This window comes from Oryctolagus cuniculus, chromosome 15 (genome assembly GCF_964237555.1).
Source record: "Oryctolagus cuniculus chromosome 15, mOryCun1.1, whole genome shotgun sequence".
Lineage (NCBI taxonomy): Eukaryota > Metazoa > Chordata > Mammalia > Lagomorpha > Leporidae > Oryctolagus > Oryctolagus cuniculus.
In genome coordinates this window covers 8,480,419-8,499,602 of record NC_091446.1, presented here as the reverse complement: position 1 = coordinate 8,499,602, position 19,184 = coordinate 8,480,419, and the positions used below count along the sequence as shown (strand labels likewise).

Sequence of the window (19,184 nt, the reverse complement as noted above, 5' to 3'; positions counted from 1 at the left end):
GGTTTACCACACCGTGGAAGAGCCAGGAGGACATTATGCTAAGCGACGTAAGTCGGGCACAGACAGAGCCTTGGTTATTTAATGTCTCTTAATGGGTAGGTTTCGCCATCAGGGGTGTGGTTTCCAGAGATATTTCAGTCGGAAGACCGAGAGATGGATTTGTTGGCTTCTTGGCAGGTCCCTTCTTGTCTAGAGGTGCCAGATATTCCTCAGACGCGTTCTGTGATGCGGGTGGTTGTAGTCAGCAAGCCCCAGCCACATGCCTTAACACGGAGCAGCAGAGTGCACACCCTGAGGCTCTGTGTGTGATTTCACAAGCTTGTCATGATGGCTGCAAGCTAAGAAAAACAGGAGATGAAGCAAAACAGATTGGGAGGGGCAGAGGGAGGCCACGTAAGAGACACCTGGGTGGGCAGACTGCGCCAGGTGCCTCCAGCAAGAAAGGGATTGGGACGGAGAAGGCAGGTGCCAGGGGAGCAGGCCAGCCTCGGGAGCAGACGGGTGCCCACGGCTCTTCAGCAAGGCCAGGTCTGAATTCCAAGGTGAGGCGGCCAGACCTGGACCCAGCTGAGAGAGGTGAGCTAGGAGAACTGCAGGAAAACCAGGCAAAGGGAAGATGAGGGGACGTGCAGCCTTGGCTCGCGTGTTGAAGAGAAAGAGTTGAGATAGACCAGAAAAGAAGGCGGGAAAAGCAGAGTCGCTGGCTCTGGCATTGGCTGCCTGGAGATGACCGAGGGGAGTTGGGCAATCTGTGGCCGGCTGCGCCAACAGGAAGCTGCCCCCAGTGCCTCGGCACCCTCGGCCACAGTCACTGGCACACAAAGAGAGCTGAGATAAGCTGCCCTTTTGGTCAGGGGTTCCGGGGTGTGGCGGGGTAGGGCCGTGCTGGATTCTCATCAGGAGGCAGCTGACTCCGTCCTCCCAGGACATAGTATGCAGAGGACCACGGCACCTTGCCCAGCAAAATGCCCAGCGAGATGCCCCTCCCCCTCGCAGTCTGCATCCCCACCCCTTCCCCTTCTGGGCACACCTGCCCCCAGCTGAACTGTCCTGAGGCAGAGGGGAAGAAACTGCGTTCCAGCAGAGGGAGGAGGGCGTGTCGGATCTACTGCTTTGCCCCTCTGAAGCCGTCTTCTCATCTGTAGAATGGGAGAAGGGGAAGGTCCGCTGAGGTCCTTCCTAGTTCCAAGACCCCGTGACCTGACCTTTAACCTCAAGCCTCAGTTTCCAAACAGAAACAAAGCCAGCTTGAAAACTGACATGGTGGAGCCAGTTCTCCTGTGGGCTCAAGAGTGAGTGCTTGGGCAGGTGTTTGGTACAGCAGTGTGGAAGCTGGGTAGGATACCCACATCCCATATCAGAGTGCCTCGGTTTGATTCCAGCGGTCATGGCTCAAGCACTTGGGGCCCTGCCTTCCACGTGGGAGACCCAAATTGAATTCTCAGCTCCTGGCTTCTGCCTGGCATGGCCCAGCCTCGGCCAGTGTGGGGGTCTGGGGAGTGAATCAGCAGACAGGAGATCTTTCTCTCTTCTATTCAAATAGAGAAATAGGTAAAATAAAGATCTTGAAAGAAAAAAAAAATAGACTGAGTGCTCCTCTGTTTCTGGTTACAAGGCCAACCCTTGTGCCAGTTTAATTTCCATGTTCTTAACTTTTCTGTGTGCGAGCTGGTGCTGCAGAAACCAGGTTGGAGCCAATGCTGTGGCGCAGCAGGATGAGCTGGTCCAAGTCCCAGCTGCTGTGTCTCTGACAGTGTGCCTGGGAAGCCGCGGATGATGGCCCAAGCGCCTGGGTTCCTGCCACCCGTGTGGAAGACTTGGATGGACGACCAGGCTCCTGGCTTTGGCCAGGCCTAGGCTCAGCCATTGCAGCCATTTGAGGAGTAAACCAGGGCATGAAAGACCTTTCTGTCTCTGTCGCTCCCTCTCTCTGTAACTTTGCCCTTCAGGTAAATAAATAAATCTTTAAAGAGAAGAAACCAAGTTTACTTCCCCAAAAAAGTACTAAGTAATTTCTTGATTGCAAGGGAAGTCTTGATGAATTCCTGTAGCCGATTTCTTGAGTTCCCACAGAAGTACGTGTTCGTCTGCACTTGGGATTCTAGGAGCAGTGCTTTTGTGGAAGTCTGTCTAGGGCTGGTTCGTGACTCACAAGACCTCTGGGACTAGGTAGAAGCCTGAATATGATGGGAAGCCGCTCATAGTGCTATCATATTATTACCTTGTAAGTCGTCTTAAAATTGTGCTTTACTGGGGTGGGCGTTTGGCGGAGCAGTTAAGATGGTGTTTGGGACTCCCGCATTGGAGTGCCTGAGTACAAGGCTCTCCTCCCAGTTCAGCTCCCAGCTAATGCACCCTGGGAGTGCACCCTGTGCAACTGGGAGGCAATGGTAGCAGCTCAGATGGTTGGATCTCTGCAATGCACGTGGGAGGCCAAGATTCAGCACTGGGCTCCTGGCTTTGGTTTGACCCTGCCTTGGCTGTTGCGGGCATTTGTAGAATAAACCAGTTGATAAGAGCGCTCTCTCTTTGCCTTCTGAATGAATGAATGAATGAATGAGTAAATATTTAATTAAATAAATAAATAGAAATTTGCTAATACAACCAATGCATTGAATAAGCATAATCCATGATATAATTAAAATGTGAATTGAAGTTATTTATCTTTAAAAATTATTTATTTGAGAGCTTGCACTGTGGCTTAGTGGGTTTTGTTTTTATTTATTTATTTATTTCAAATGAATAAATAAATCCTTTAAGAAATTATTTATTTGAAAGGCAGAGTGACAGACAGAGAGGGTTATAGAGAACATGTGTAAAAGAGAGAGAGAGACCTACTTGCTGGTTCACTCCCAAATGCCTTTTTTTAAAAAAATTTATTTGAAAGTCAAAGTTACACAGAGAGAGAAGGAAAGGCAGAGAGAGAGAGAGAGAGAGAGATCTTCCATCCGCTGGTTCACTCCTGCATTGGCTGCAACGGCCAGAGCTGAGCCAATCTGAAGCCAGGAGTCAGGAGCTTCTTCCGGGTCTCCCATGTGGATGCAGGGGCCCAAGGACTTGGGCCATCTTGCTCTGCTTACCCAGGCCATAGCAGAGCTGGATCAGAAGTAGAGCAGCTGGGACTTGAACCGGTGCCCATATGGGATGCCGGCACTGTAGACGGTGGCTTTACCTGCTACGTCACAGTGTTGCCTCCCCCCAACCCCTCCCCCCAATGCCTGTAACAACCAGCGTTGGGCCACAGCCAGAAACCTGGAACTCCTCCGGGGTCTCCATGTGCGTGGCAGAAACCTAAGTACTTGGGCCTCCACTGCTGCCTCTCAGGCACATGACCAGGAGGCTGGATGGGAGGTGGAGATGGACTCCATTGCAGGCATTCCAGTATGGAATGTGGACACCCCCAAGCAATGGCTTTATACACTGTGCTACATGCCTGCTCTGCAAATTTGTTTTTGTCTTTGTCTCTTGAAGACTTAACCAGTGGGGTATCTCCCTGCTCCAGCAGCAAAGCCCGGCAAGTCTCCTTCACCACACTGGAATACTTCGGTCACTTTCAATCTCAGACCTGGCTGCGTGGGGACCAGTGAAGGCTTGGGTACTGTACCCAGGGCTTGGATGCTGCCGGTGCCAGCTGGCCCAGGCAGGAAGCAGGACCAAAGCAGGAAGAGCTGCTCCCACAAAGCTACGGTGGGTGGAGTGGGGAGGCCCAGGATTCCCCACGGCATCACAGATGCAGGGAAGCTGGGGTGGGAGTGCGGGCACTCTGAGACCGTTGGTGGAGAGCCTGGGCCTCCGGAATGGCCCTGAGAAGCAGGAGGAGCCCAGGTGGGAATAGCTGCTGGCCAGCTTCTTCCATCTGAATACTGGGAGATGATTTATCTCCATTGCATATGATAAGCTTACAAATATGTCATCTTTTTAAAAACTGCTTATTCTACAACAAATGTAAAGTGAAAATTCACCTTGGTCTCTTTTGTCCTTTTTAAGAAAATGAAACACTTTATCCTTTTTTAAAAAGCATGCCATTTTTTTTCTCCATGATAAAATTAAAACTGATCTAGAAATCATTGATCACTCAGTGCAGCAGTTTGTTGGTGAGACCACTTAGCATCAGCCCACACAGTAAACCTGGACTCAAATTACCTCGTCTGTAACTTGGGCGGCGGATCTGTCTGTGCATTGGAATTTTCTGATGCGGTCTGGTCACAAGATATGGGGACATGTTTTCCAGAAATATCAAGGGCCACCTTGACAGTGTCCACCACGGCCGAGCTGAAGCCCTCACTTAACTGGCTGATGTCTTATCTGTCCTTGAGTGTGGGGACCATCGGCTTCCGTAGAGCCACCTGGCACCAGCCACCTGCCAGACCCAGCCTGCACAGCCTGCATCCCATTAATGATTCCGTTTAAATAAAAGATATACACACAAGTAGTAACTCAAAACAAGCAGTGGCTTGCAGCTCCTAAAAAAAATGACTCATAAAATAGGTGAAGATTACAACTTGCGAGTATCCAGGCACTGCCAGGTACTGTCCCATAAAGCTCTCACTGTTATTGATCCCTTGCTTATCTCTCCCCTGACTCAAGCTTAGAGAGATCTTGGTGTTCACCTCCATCATTTCCTTAAAGTCCAGCATTTCCTGAGGTCTGGGGGTCCATGACTCCAGGGCCAGTTCTCGTTTAAAGGCCTCCAAGTGGCCAAGTGGTTTTCATTGGTTGTTTCCCAGTGCGTCAGTGGCTTTTTCCCACAGCTGGAATCTAAGTTCCTCAGGCAGGGAATCCTTTCCTCTTCCTGGTAGCTTTCCAGACTCCGGCATGTGCTGGGTGTGGTGGCGCTCCGGACAGGCTTGTGTGCTTCCACGCAGCCCCAGAGACACACTGTCATTGCTCGTCCTATCTCTGTCTTTCAGCTCTCACCACTCCCCGACCTCAGAAGGCTGCCAGGGCCCCACTTCCTGCTGAGTGAAAGCAGAGTCCTCTGTGAGCTACTAGGGCACTGCTGCCTTGGAGTCCAGACCTGCTTCCCACCACAGCCGTCCCCTCTGTGCAACGGTGCCTCATACCATAGACAGTAAGATCCCTATAACTCTACGTTTTCCTGTGCGTACCCACCTATGATCCATTTCAGTTTCGATATTAGGCACAGTAAGATGTTAACAATAATTTGGTGGAATCATTATGGTAGCATACTGTAATGAAAGGTGACTGTAGTCTGTCTCCATCTCAGTACGTTTTGTACGCATCTTCCCTTTGGAACGATGTGGATGATACAGTGGTTACATGATGAGATGCAGTGAGGCAACATCGGGCTGCTGGGTGAAGGAGGCGGGACACAAGCTGGCCATCGGACCACTGAGGATGCTTCTGGGTGACTAACAGGCGGGTGGTGGATACAGCACGGGTACACTGGGGGAAGGGACGATTCGCATCCTGGGGGAGATGGAGCAGCATAGTGTGAGATTCTGCCATGCTTCTCGGAATAGTACACACTTTATTTTTTTTTTTAAAGATTTATTTATTTATTTGAAAGAGTTACATAGAAGAGACAGAGAGAGAGAGAGATAAAGAGAGAGAGAGAGGTCTTCCATCCGTTGGTTCACTCCTGCATTGGCTGCAACGGCCAGAGCTGAGCCAATCTGAAGCCAGGAGCTTCTTCCAGGTCTCCCATGCGGGTGCAGGGGCCCAAGGACTTGGGCCATCTTCTACTACTTTCCCAGGCCATAGCAGAGAGCTGGATCAGAAGTGGAGCAGCTGGGACTCAAACTGGCGCCCATATGGGATGCCGGCACTGCAGGCAGCAGCTTTACCCACTATGCCACAGTGCCGGCCCCATAGTACATAGTGTAAAACTCAAGAATTGTTTATTTGTGGAATTTTCCATTTAATATTTTCAAACTCTGGGTAACCAAAGCCAAGGAGAGAAACTGCAGACAGTGGGGAGGGACTGCTGTATTCCCATGCGAATCTGCTGCTGTACCAATCTGAAAATTCCCTGGTTTGCTGCCTGGTGGGTATGCTCAGAGTCTTTATCTTTCTATGCTGGGCTGTGCATCAAAATCATAGGGGAATTGTGCATATTTTATCACAATGTAAAGACTGTTATCTGGGAAGTATAAACAAAAAAACACCCAGGCCCTATACTAATCTTGGTGTATTAGAATCTGAGGCCCAGACAGCTGTATTTAAAGAAGTATCTCTGCTGATTCTTTTTTTTTTTTTAATTTGTTTATTTGAAAGGCAGGGTTACAGAGAGAGAGAGGCAGAGAGACAGAAGTCTTCCATCTGCTGGTTCACTCCCCAGTGGCCTCAATGACAGGAGCCAGGTTCAAAGCCAGGAGCCAAGAGCTTCTTCCGGGTCTCCCACCTTGGTGCAGGGGCCCAAGGTCTTGGGCCATCCTCTGCTGCCTTCCCAGGCTCATTAGCAGGGAGCTAGTTTGGAAGTGAAGCAGCCTGGACAGGAACCAGCCCCAATTGGTATTCCAGCACAGGAGATGAAGGCGTAACCCTCTGTGCCACAGCGCCGGCCCCTCTGCTGATTCTTGTAATCACCCAGCTCTGTGGTCTCTGAGTTTGGAATCAGCCCTGAGCAACCTCATCAGCTGGCCACCACATCTAGTTCTACAAGTAAATGAAGCAGGCATTAACAAACTTATTAATTTATCTATTTGAGAGGGAGAGAGAGTGAGTGAGTGAGAGAGTGAGTGCCCTCCTGTCTTCTGATTCATCCCCCAAATTCCTGCAGTGGCTGGGGCCGCTGCAGGTCAAAGCCAGGAGTAGAGAACTCAGTCTGGATCTCCCGTGTAGGCGGTAGGGACACAACTGCTTGAACCTGCTGCCTCCTAAGGCGTGCCTTGTCGGGAAGCTGGAATCCGGAGCCAGAGCCAGGAATCCGGCTGAAACCGGGCGCCACAGCCACGCAGAATCTTCTTCCTTTTCCTTTTTTTTTTTAACATCTAAAAATGCTAATTTAATTACCTTTTCAAAAGATTCAAATTACAAATCAGTCAGCACGTGTCTACATTTACACAAGCATACACCACTCATCATTCATTCACTCATCCTGGGGTCACCCTCCCACAGGAGCGGGTTCTGGGGCCCCAGAAGCCCCTGATTCCCTGGTGTTAGCCCTGGCCCTAGAAACCTCCCGCAAGGCCTCTTGTCTTTCCTTGAAAAGGCCTCCTGGTAACTCGCAAATTGGCGCTGAGCAGTCATGAGGCTGTGACGTCCTGGCTGACACCTGGACCATGAGGGACCACCCCTGAAGCAGCCTGGTGACCGCGCCTACCTTGGGTAAGTTTCTGTGGTTCAGTTAAAACACAAAGCCTTGCAGAAGGCAGCCTCCTGCCTTTCCTGGACCTGGGCAGCTCTCTTCCTAACCTTTGGGCCACGAGGTAAAGGGAGGTGTTTCCTGGTACAACCAGGAAGCCAACATAGAAAAATCTGGCTTTTTAGACCCTGGCCTTATCTCTACTTATCTAATAGCTCTCTTTATAGTTGCTACTACAGAGGAGAGCTTATCAAGGAGTGCAAGGTGATAGAAACCATTAGAAACCTGGAGGGAGGAAGCAGGTGGAATGGGGGACCTTGAACTAGGGGGCTGTAAGGTACCAACCTTGCCAGGCCCAATTTACTCCTCAGAAACTAAGGGCCATTGAGCAGGTGACCTCTAAAATCTTTCTTGAATAGCTAAGAAATATCAGAAAATAACTCTTTCTGATGCGTTTTTTTTTTTTTTTTTTTTTTTTTTTTTTTTTTTCTGACATGCAGGTTTTTGTTCCCTTTTTAACTGTCGCAATTGGGAGTTAGTCTTCCAATTGAGATACACTTTTAATCTGCTGCTTCTTCCTTCTTCCTCTTTCCCTGTGGTTATTAATCCAACAATAGTCTTGTGTCTCATCCAGGATAATATCCAGGATATTTATCCAGGATAAATGCTTATCCAGGATAATGAAGAACACTCAGAATATTTTATGCGAGGACCTAGGTGTCCCCTCCCTCCTGAGGGTTTAGCTCTGTTTTCTTCTTGCTTCCTGGTGAGAGAGGAGATGAGCTCTACAGGAGCATTCTTGAGAGAAGAGCCGTGTCTGTAAAAAGACCACACCCCAGGTGTATTGGCCAAGGTTTGGAAGCATAGCCCGTGAGGAGGTGGCAGAGGAAGAGGAGGAGGAGGAGGGGACAGGGGCCCAGATGTGGGCTTCCTGGCTATGGCTGAGAGCTCTGCTCGCACAGGAGGGGGAAGACCCCTGAGCATCATCAGACGTGCACAGCACAGTCAGGCAGTCGTGAGTTTGAGTCCTGGCTGCTTCCCACTCTCTTCATTATTAATCACGATCTTGGAAACAGTCATGTCACCGCCTCGAGCTTCCGTTTGTTCATTTATGAAGGGGGCTGGGAGTGGTCTCACCACTGCAACCCGACCTACCTGGACTCAGCATTTGAAACTGCTGTCAAGTGCTGTGTGTGTCAGGAAAGAGGTGTAGAACAGAGAGGAGGCAGCCGGACAGAATTTATTCAGAGAAAGTAAATTCATAGAGGTGGGTGACCACTGCTGGCATGCATGTGATGGAACACGTGGCGGAAGGCCCTGACCCCAGGGGCCCGGCCTTTTTATGTTTTAGGAGGGCTTGGGATGGGGGTGCGGGTAGGGGCAGCGGGTGGATGGGAATTCCTGGAACTGGCCTTTCAGGTGGCCCTGCTAGGCCTTGGGAACCTGAGAAAGAATGCGGGGGTGTAAAGGTGATAGGGTGTGAGACCCAGTTGAGATTCAAGGGCAGGGAGTAAGTTCCAGTGTTTATCTGTCTTCTGGCAATGAACGTGAATGGCTGAGGCTTATGTCCTGTTCCATCAAGGTGTGATGCTCCTCAGGTGCTCTTTGAGGTCCTGATGGGTGTGCAGTGCTGGGGGGAGGGTAAGAAGCTGTGGGCCCTGGTTTCCCAAGGACAGGTACATGAAGAATTAGGGGCTGGGCCAGCCCAGTGTGGGCGCTGGGGGAAAGGGCAGGCCCCGTGGTGCCGCGGAGGGAAGGCTTCACGGAGGGAGGCAGGAGGAAGGAGTCCCGCTTTCTGAGCATGCGTGGGGGCCGACTCTCACCAGGTCGCTTCTGGTTGGACAAGAGAGGGCTACGGGCCTTCCAAAGCACTGTACTTTGGTTGGGAGGAGAGGACTGGACCCTGGGTGCCTCCCACTCTGCAGGGTCCAGGCTGCTATGTCCTGGGGGTGACCCCAGAGTGGGTGGAGGGCACAGTTGCTCTACCACCTTGACAGAGAGCAGCGCCTCCTCTGGGCCTGGCCCCTCTGCCTCTCTGCCCCCAGGTCTGGCTCCTGGCGAAGCTGGATGCCCCGCACTCTCCCCTGTCCTCGGTGTAGACCACTTAGTCCCATCAAAACCGGCAGAGGTGGCCTGTAAGGTGACAGAAAATCCGTGTTTGTCCATTTATATCCACTGACGTGGGTTTGTGTTGACTGGGCCTCCTGTGGATTACTGTCCACGTGCATACACAAGTGCCCCCCAAACACAGTGCATCCCACGTGCACACACATATGGCCCCAGAGGCACCTGTTGCATGTGTGCCACACCCACAGGCATACCCACTCACACGCACATAGGATATCAGACACATGTACACCCATGCACAATACCTACCCTTGCACACAATTCATGCAACGTGCAAACACATGTGTGTACATAATGTGTGCACATGGGTAGTGTGTGCACCACACGTGTGCACACGTATATGGGCACACAGACTCTGGCTCTCTGGGCTCGGTGCTGTGACACGGAAGAAGGAAACGTACGCGTGATGCCTCGCACTCAAGGAAACAGCTGGAGGGCTGGGGGCGGCTCTACAGAGCCATCTGTGTGGTTTCCCCCTTCACTGCCCACGCACAAGCGCCCCATTATGGTGGCTGCACTGCCCTTGAGCTGGCAGCACGGTGGCCCTCTGGTTCTCTTTGCTTTGGCTGCGTGCTGTGTCCCTGTCAGGGCCCGGTGTGCCCTTAAACTCCCCTTTGTTCCAGTTTCCGCGGACTGACAACACTTGTGGTTTTCAACACCACTTGCCAAACCCTTGACAAAGGCTGACCTGGCCCTTGCTGATGAGCCTTGAACTCTGTGTGAATCAGCCCCGGGCAGGGCAAGGGCCCAGTGGTGGCTGCTGTGTCCCCAGGGCAACCCTCCAGACTGCTCATGTTGGGACCACAGGGGACCACACGTCATTACCCACTCTGTCTCTCAGGCTTTACCTTGGGTGCTGGGCAGCCCTGGGGGGTGGGGAGGGGCTGCTCAACCTGGCCCCCTTAGCTTGCAGCCAAGAGCCATGGCCTCTGTCCCTAGAGTCGAGCTAGGCTGGCAGAATGGCCTCTCTATACTACAGAGTGGATAGCTGGGCTGTGGCCCTGCCCAGAGCCTGTCCAGGGCCCTGTTGGGTCCTGCCCAGGACTGGTCCCCTACCCCCCCATCTTCCCTGCTGTCCTGGTCACGGTGACACAGGAAGTGTCCCACCAGCTGCACCACCTCCCTCTGGCTCACACTTTCTCCTTCTGTCCCCAGTGACTTCACTGGCCTGGAAGGACCATGTTCCTGGGGAAGGTGAGAAGGAGAGGAGAGCAGAGTACCCCAGGGCCCTGGATGATGGCTGAGGGGGCACAGTGAGCACAGGGAAGGGCCTTGGGGTGGTGGGCACTTGATGTCACCTGACCTGTCCCCTTCCAGTATAAGGGGCAGGGAGCTCCAGCAGTCAGGACCCTGTGATGGGAGGTAGGAGCCCAGACTGCCCAGGTCGGCTTGGACACACTGACAGTCACTGGGGGTTACTTAACCAGGGGCACACTGGGATCACCTTTGTGTTTTTAAAGTTAGTATTTTGAAATTACTTATTTGTTTATCAGAGAGAGAGAGAGCTAGCGAGAAAGTTCCCATCTGTTGGTTCACTCCCCAAATGCCCACCACTACCCAGACTGGGCCAGACTGAAGCTGGACACCCAGAACTCAGCCTTGTCAGGAAAGAAGAGACGGAGCCCGAAGCCAAGGCCAGAGCAGGTTTGTTCAGAATAAAGCCTGGGAGGGGCTCACTCCCAGGTGAACGCACACAGAGAGGGAGCCTCCTCCCTTGCAGACTGGTGGTTCATGTACAAAGTGGCGGGAAGGGGCTTGGGGTCTGAGCTGAAGCTGGGCTGCAGAGACGGAGAGCCTGGGCTCATTCTGAAGGTCCTGCGGGACCACAGTGTGAGCTGGGAGGGCTTTGGGCTGAGGCTGAGGCTGGGGCTCTGGGGCCGAGCTGCCGACTTGGGGGAGAGAGCTGGAGGAGTGGGGGGAGTTCCGGCTGATGGCTGGACTCTTCAGATAGTGCTGTGTCAGGCTGTCCAGGCAGGGCAGGGCTGGCCAAGGCAGGGTGGGCTGTGTCAGCAGGGCAGAGAAATGGGGGCCTGCTTGCTGTTATGTAGGTGTAGAAGTCAACATGGTTCTAAGGCTTTTTGTCCTTTCTCCATCAGTTCTAGTTCTCCCACGTGGGTAGCAGAAGCCCAATTACTTGACCCAACCCTGCCTCCCAGGGTGCACATTAGCAGGAAGCTGGAATCAAAAGTGAAGTGGGGATTTGAACCCAGGCACTCTGATATGAGACATGGGCATCCTAGCATCATCCTACTGCCTAAGCCAAAACAAGATTCCTCTAGGTGGATAAGCATTGGAGGAAGCAAGAGGAGCAGTGCTGGGACAGCCTGGAGGCATGGGGCTGGCCCTGGGCTGTCAGGGAAGGGTGGTCCTGTCCTCGGAGCGTCCCCACTCCCCCGGTCTCCATCGCCAACTCCTGCTGCTCTTCATAGTCTACACTGCTGGGTGAACCTGGTCTGGGCAAAACAAGACAAGGCGGCTTCTCGACATGGGCTGTCCTTGACATGGACTTGTATCATTCCCGCCTCTTCTTTAAAGATCCGTGGAGGTGACAGCCAGCTTTAAACAACCTTCATTTTACTGAAGACTCAGAAGAGGTGTGGTCTCCTGTGGGTCTCAGAAGTAAGACGTGCTTGCAAGTTTGTGGGCCTGTAAAGTCGGGAGTTCGGAAGCATGGCTCTCGAAGAGCCCCTGTGTCCAGGGATCTTCCTGACCCCAGCCTTGACCCCTGAGCCCCACAGCCACACGTCGACCTTGGCAACTTCCAGGGCCGCAGCCTGGTGCTGCTCCTGCCTGAAGCCACCCCTGGGTGGTGAGGGAGCACCGTCGCATTCCCTGGGGTCTCTGACCCCTGCCCTCCCACAGCCTTCTGCTGTCTTCCTCCATCACAGCCATGGCCTTGCTGTCGCACCCACAGACCCCCAGCAGCCCTGTTTCCACCTTGCACTCTGGTGGGGGTGGGCGGGGCTTAGCAAGGCTCTTATTTGTGGCTGGATTCCGGCTGCTCCCTAGGTGGTGTCGGTCCTTCACCACGTCTCCTCCTGGGCTAAGTCCCCAGTGAGTGCTGGTTAAGTTTTCCTTCAGTGGAGATGATCAGCAGGTGGTGGTGGTGGGGTGGACATGGAAGCCAGGACTTGGGGAGAACACTGATGTCCGTGCCTTCACTGTCAGCAAAGTGTGTGAGTAGATGGAGGAGGAAAGAGGATGGGGCAGACGCTCACTGTGCGTCTGGGTTACCTGTCTCACCTGCTGATGTCTCCAGATGGTGGCAGTGACCCAAACCAGAGCAAGGAGTCTTTCTCAACTGCTCTGGGCAGCTGGCTGATGTGTCCGGCTATAGTTACTGTCACCCCTGAAATCTCCTTCCCCGAGGCCGCCGGCTCTGCTCAGTTCCTGGAGGGCAGGGCCGTGCCTCCCCAGTCTGTGTGTTCCCGGCTTGGAGCGAGCTGGCACCTGGACAGGGCTCCCCGCAGGTGCTGCCCATGCTGAGCCAGGCTCAGCGGCCCCCACAGGCTTGTTTACTGCAGTTAGCTGGGACCTCGTGCTCACTTCGGATGCTGCAGCTCTAACACGGTGTCAGGCGATACTGGTGGTGCGGGGCCGACTTTGAGCACCAGAGGCTTCGTGTGTGGAGCGACCGATGGGCCCAGGCTGGCACTCCAGGTGTGGTCGGGTCCAGTCGCAGGGGAGCGGCTCTGCCCACAGGGGCCCCTGCAGCAATGAGGCCACTCTTAGATTCGGCTGCTTTACCTGCAGCCTTGTTCTGTGGGCCTGCCGGTCAGTCCCAGTCAGTTCTAACCCTGCCTCTGCTACCACACCTGCCTCGGTGGAGCCCGGCCCCTCACCCACGAGCCACGCGGCTGATGGCTAGACTCGAGGGCAGGTCTGGTATGGGGTACACTTGGTCCTATCTGTTTGGCTGATGGTAGCCATCTCTCTAGATGGTTGCACCTACTGGCGGTCCCTTGGGCTTCCTGTTCACTCCTACCTCCTTGTCCTTTTGTGGCTGAAGGGGACTAGGGAGGGTCCTGCAGCTGGGGGCCCTTCTGGGTAGACATGGGTTCAATGTCATCCCCCTGAGTACCACAAGAATCCTCCTAAATGAACTGAGCCCCAGTTTCTTAGCAAAAACACCAGCAGACGCCGCTCTCTGAAGCGACTTGAACATGAATGATTATGAAACAGACTGCATGGGCTGTGGCCAGGCTCAGGGTGCCCTGACGTGGCCACGGCCTGTTCCAGAGTCTCTTAACAGGCGAGGGGCCCCTGGGTTGGGGCTCGGGAGGGCCGCAGTCAGGGGGCCCGGGGCAGTTCTTTGTGCAGAACCTCCCGAGGAAGCCCGGGGACAGGGTCCATTATTTCAGTAAGAGTTTCTTTTGGATGCCAGCCGGTTTCCTTGTTCTCATTCTTTGCTCCCAAGTAAACTGTTGGTGTATAATTTCGTCTCTCAGGCAGACCAGCTCGGGAGCCAAAGTATACTCCTATTGTCCATGAGTGCATGGCCTTCCTGGTTTACCAATTAACGTCTGGACAGGATAATTAGTGTAATCAGATTTCCAAGAGCCTGGTTGCCGTGGGGTGAGCTGGCTCTGAGAGGCGAGGCAGCAGCGCCCCGTCTTCATGGAGAAGCGCTGTGGGATCACCTGTGGCATCACCGGGAGCAGAGGCTCCTGGGCTCCGAGGGCGGGGTTGCTGAGAGGGGCTGGGAAGCCGCGGCACGTGGCTTCTCTGACTTTCTTACTTGGCTGGCCCTGGACTGCAAGTGGCCCGAGTGGTTCCAGGCATGCCAGTCCCGATCTAGCGTTGCCATGAAAAACATTCTCCCTCTCGTCTTTTCGGGGCAGGCCACCAGGAGGGCTTTTGTCCAAAATGTCTGCAGTCCTTTTGATGCCCTCCTATCCAGTGCCAGGGCCCCGAGCCTGGACCATCCCTCAAGTGGGCGGCGGGCCTTTGAGACCATGGTGAGGTTTTCAGTCTTAGTTTGCAGTGGATCCAACTGGACTTCTGCGTTTTAAGGGTCCCTCGAGGGCTGTGTTTGCTGCGAGATTCTGGGGTTGGGTGGTATCCTGGTGAACCTTGAACTCATCTATCCTCCTGACGGGAGCTGGTTGCCACTCTGAGCTCTGCCCTGGACACGGAGTCAGTGTCCCCACCAGAGGCTGTGTGTTGGTGACCTTGGAAAGTGGGGGTGGCCGCCAACAGCACCTGCCTGGAGGTCACCATGACGATGAGACTCAGTTGATCCTGGAAGCTTGGCAGGGATGGCTTGTGGTGGTGGGGGGTCTCTCACAGCCTGAGCGGGAGGGCCTGCTCTGCAGGGCCGAAACGTGTGAGCTGGTTGTTGCCACACACACAATGCTGAAGGCTGTTGCGGTGCTGCCGACGGCTCCCGACTGTGGTATGCTGCTGGACGGGGCAGAATGAGGCTTGGGGGTCAGCTGACAGCTGAAGGGTGCCACGGTCACACAGGCTCCTGTGACCCGAGCCTGGGCACACCACGGCTCTAGAAGCTTCCGACGGAGACTGCAGTTCCCCTTCATAGCTCCTGAGCTCCGTGCCCAGCTTCTGGCCGTTCTCAGCACTGCGAGGCCCCTTGGTGATGGCAGAGGCCCTGGCTGCTGCTCACTCCCACCTCCCCCAGCCTCCCAGGGTGCCGTCTGTGGCTAGAGAGGAGCTTTTGCAAGGGAGCTATTGCCCGGCCTGCGGAGTCAGCCACGAGCCGGCTCAGCCACAGGGCTACCCTGGCAGCCTCCCCGTCGCCTGCCGCACGAAGGGAGGTTTGGCCTCCATCAGGACTCTCAGCTCTGCCCACGGGGGCTGCCCGGGGGCAGTGGTGAGGAGGAGGGGTGGCGGGGGCGGAAGAGAGGCCCAGGTGGGTGACGTGCCCGGGGCCCTCTGCAGTCTGCCGTCTGAGCAGCTCTGCTGACCTGGTTCGAGTTCAGGCCTCCCTGGGAATCACAGTGGGGGAGGGGCTCTTCCTGTGTGACCCCGGATGAGCCCGTTCCCCTTGAAGACCATGGCCCAGTGCTGGGGTTCCAAGGCTTGCCTTGTCTTCTGGGGTTCACTGTGAAGGTTGCTGGGTTCCTGTGCCTCGGGCTGTTCTTTATAGTGGGGCCCGGGCAGCAAGTGCTCCAGCTGCTGTGGGCTTCTCTCCCTTCCTGTTGCTTTTTTTAAATTTTAACTTGAACTTTTATTTATGTGAAAGGCAGAGAATCAGAGGGAGAGGATGAGGGAGAGAGAGAGAGAGATCTTCCATCTGTTGGTTTAACTCCCCAGATGCCCACAGTAGCCAGCCCAGACCCCAGAACTCCATCTGGGTCTCCCACGCAGGTGTCAGGAATCCAGACACTGGCGCCATCACCGGCTGCTTCCCAGGGTGTGGGTGGGCAGGAGAGCTGGAACTGGCAGTGGGGTCACCACTCAACCTGGGCACTGCGGTGTGGGATCCAGTGTCTCAGGAGGGGTTTTAACCACGAGGCCAGACGCCCGCCCTTCCGGTCATTCTTAGCGGCAGCTTCCACCCGGACATGCGGCTGAAGCAGGCGCTCCTGTCGGTGGGAGGGGAGAGGTGGTTCCATGGAGAGTTTGAGCTGCTGGCCTCAGGAGGCCTCTGAGCAGGGCCATTTGACCCCCAAGTTCATATGGGGACAAGTTGGGGTGCGTGGTGATGAAGCCCAAGGGTCCCCTGGTGGTCGCAGGCAGCCCGTTCTCCCCCCATGCTGAGGACAGCCATGTCCTCCTGTCCACTGACGCCACACATCTCCCATGTAGGACCCCTCCCGGGCTGGATTTGAGATGACAGCCGGGTGTCCTCTGCTTCCTTCTTCCTGGTACCTCAGAACAAAAGGCTGTCAGGCCCTTGTGGTCTTGGGTGCTTTCCTGCTCTCCACCTGGAGGGGCCCGAGGGAGGGAGTGACCAGGTCGCCCAAACCACCACAGTGGGAGGTGGTGCCATGGTACAGTTCCGAGGACCCCAGAGCTCTGAAGCAGGAGGTTCTGTGAGCTGAGATACGGACAGGACCACAGACTCCACGGGGTTGCCTCCTCGCCCCACACTTACACAGCCCAGGATGGCCATCCCGTCCTCCTCATCCGTCTTCTCACTCTCGCCTGCTGGGCCAGCCTCTGCTTATCCTTCAAGGCGGGGCTTAGTCACCACCTTCTCTGAGAAACTGCCTTGCCATCCAATAGATGCCTTTCCTGTGTGTTCCCATAGCAACTGGCATGAATTCCTTTCCTGTGTGTTTCCTAGTAACTTGTATGAATGCCTTTCCTTGTGTTCCCATAGCAACTGGTATGACTGCCTTGTGCCCCTGTTGCCCTTGTCTCTAAGACCAGGCTGTATGCATCTGAGAGGAAGGGACACTTCTCTCACAGATACTAGTCCTGCCAGCACCTTCCTCTGCCAAGCTCAAGGCAGATCTTGCCAGTCTGTCACAGCACTCTTCCTGATGATCCCAGACCTAGCTTCATAACCACTCTGAGCCCCGTGCTGCAGGAACCCACCGATCATCATCGATGCGTGTCTGCTGAGAGGGATTCTCTAGCAGATGTGCAGCCCTGTGTCGTTCTCTCGCGTGTGCTTGGAGGCAGTGAGAGAATGAACAGAGCTGGGAGCATGAGTGTTCCTCAGAAGAACCACAGCAGAAGCTGGGGGGTCACAGGGGAAACTGCAGCTTGAATGATTTTCATCTGGGTGAAGCCGAATGCACCCTTGATCCTGGCTGGTGGCTGACACAAGCCCTAGGCTCAAGGTGCCCTCCAGAAAGAAGCTCGGACACTACTCATTAGCAGCAGGAAGTCAGCGTGTCATCCGCTAGTCCTGGCGTCACAGCTAAGAGGCAGGACACTGCTCATGCCAGATGGGACAACGGGGATGTCCTGCAAAGCTGCCTGCTTCTTACCAACACGCCAGCCGCCCAGCGTGTCTCACTAAACGAGAGCAGGCAGCCTTCTTGGCTGATTGGCAGGGGATTGTCAAAGTCTAGTGATGGAGATGCCATCCAGTGAGGTGCTGGCTGCAAAGCAAACCCGAGGAATGGCATTCTCTGCAAGGTGGGCGAAGGCTGGGGCCCGGCTTCGTGACTTTGCCCAGCTCCAAGCATTATACAGCATGAATGCCAAGGACGAGAACTCCAAACCCTGTGAATTGGTCGCAGGTGGTTCAGTGTGAGGACACATGTTTCTCAGCTCCTGTGCTCTGGGGTTAGTGAGAGTCCCAGGAGACGGTGGCTGGAGCTGGGGCAGACCCGCGGCCTCCACTGACTTGCTCCTCGTGCCCTCTGCTCCCCCGTCACGTCTGCACTGTTGTCATCCTCATTCCTCCGAGGCAGGCTGTACGCACAGGGGCCAGGACAAATGAGCTCTCCCCTTTGGCATGGTGTTCTGTGTTTGCGCAGCAGCCCACATCCTGCTTCCCACAGGTTCATTCAGACTCTCCAAGGCGCAGATCAAGCCCGTGTTCAGGCAGCGCTTGGTAGCCTGGGGGGTGCCCCTAGGAGGAAGCTGGAAATCACACGCCAATGCTGGTGTGTTTGCAGTTGGGCCACGGCCAGGTCATTCAAGCAGCGATCAATCAAACACACCTAAGCTGCTCCCTCAGATTAGCCAGTGACCGTCAGCACAGCCCCTCACTTCCTTGAGATTGATTTATGGCAGCGATAGGGTGATTATGCCACCTCAGAGGACACGCCTCCTCTCACCCAGGAACCCATAAATACCAAGGAAACACCACTTAGGTGCAGAGGAAGCCAGCACCATGGACATCTCCACTGTCCTCGCACTCAGTCTGTTATGGGGTCCAGCTCTATCTCAAGGTATACGTCTAATTGTATTCATGACCTTCCCTCCTGCGAACCCGGCCGTGGCGAGTGATAGCTACTTGTTCCACCTCGAGGGTGATTCGTGGTTGGTATTCGTGGTGGCTGGCAAGTGTTTAGAAGGAACAGTGCTTTCTAATTTTGCTTTTGACTGAGAAGGACAGAGGGTTGTAGTTAGACCACACCAATCATTACGTATGATGAAGGAGAGGAAATGATTGCTTGGGCTTAGGAGAATCCTTGAGGTTCAGGGAAGAGGGATGCTTACTGATCAGAAGCCTCGACTTTGTCCTTGTTGGTTAAGTACATGCTTTGTGTGTTCTGGAAACTGGCAGAAGAGGCTCCCCTGCAAACGCCCGCCATGCGCCTTCCTCCTGCAGCCGTGTCTGGCTTGAGACCAGTATTTGCCGAGCGAATCAGGCCAAGTAACTGACACAGACAAGATGATCAGGATCCCAGACCCGTGGCTGTCACTGTTAGACCAGTGATTTGCAGTTGATCCCTCAGGCCTGGCTTTGTGTTCTCAGAGCGTCCGGTGGTGACGGGGACAGAGCTGGTGGGGAGGCCCGGTGACTGTTGAGTCTCAGTGTCAGTTTACTGAGATTCTGTGTGAGCAGGACCATTTGCCTTTCTCTCTCTCTCTCTCTCTCTCTCTTTCTCTCCCTTTCTCTCTCTCTCTCCCTCCTTTCCTCTGTCTCTTGGAGGGTACCAAACCATGCCCTGCTGTGGCTGTGTCTCCCCACAGCCTGACAACCCCTGGATTTCAGCTCCCCACATGTTCCTCCTGTTTTCTACCCTTGATTTTATTCTGTTTCCTGGGATAACCTGCACTTCCCCCTTCAGTAGTGCCGGGTCTGGCCGTGGTCCTGTCTCATGCTGTTCCCACTGCCTGGCAGTCTGGCTGTTGCCTGCCTCCAGCTGGCTAAATAGGGTTCCTCTTTCTAAATACTGTGGATCTCAACACATCTACATAC

The 19,184-nt window shown here is 54.3% G+C and overlaps 1 protein-coding gene and 1 long non-coding RNA gene across 6 annotated transcripts in view; both read left to right on the top strand.

The window, feature by feature from the left end:
• Positions 1–11,212, top strand: part of LOC138845468 (uncharacterized) — a 31,789-nt gene extending 20,577 nt beyond the window's left edge. The window contains exons 2-4 of the long non-coding RNA XR_011382752.1: positions 4,911–5,071; positions 7,175–7,290; positions 10,550–11,212. This is a non-coding gene — a long non-coding RNA (uncharacterized lncRNA). The remainder of the gene's footprint in view (positions 1–4,910; positions 5,072–7,174; positions 7,291–10,549) is intronic.
• Positions 11,213–18,083: 6,871 nt separating this feature from the next.
• Positions 18,084–19,184, top strand: part of DMBT1 (deleted in malignant brain tumors 1) — a 43,789-nt gene continuing 42,688 nt past the window's right edge. For 3 of the 5 annotated variants that reach the window (XM_051824339.2, XM_051824329.2, XM_070058304.1), the window contains exon 1: positions 18,102–18,207. In XM_051824339.2, the coding sequence (XP_051680299.2) occupies positions 18,150–18,207 (58 nt within the window). In that variant the 5' untranslated portion in view covers positions 18,102–18,149. Of the gene's footprint in view, positions 18,208–19,184 lie in introns of all 5 variants that reach the window. The other 2 variants (XM_051824338.2, XM_070058303.1) reach the window with 2 other exon arrangements.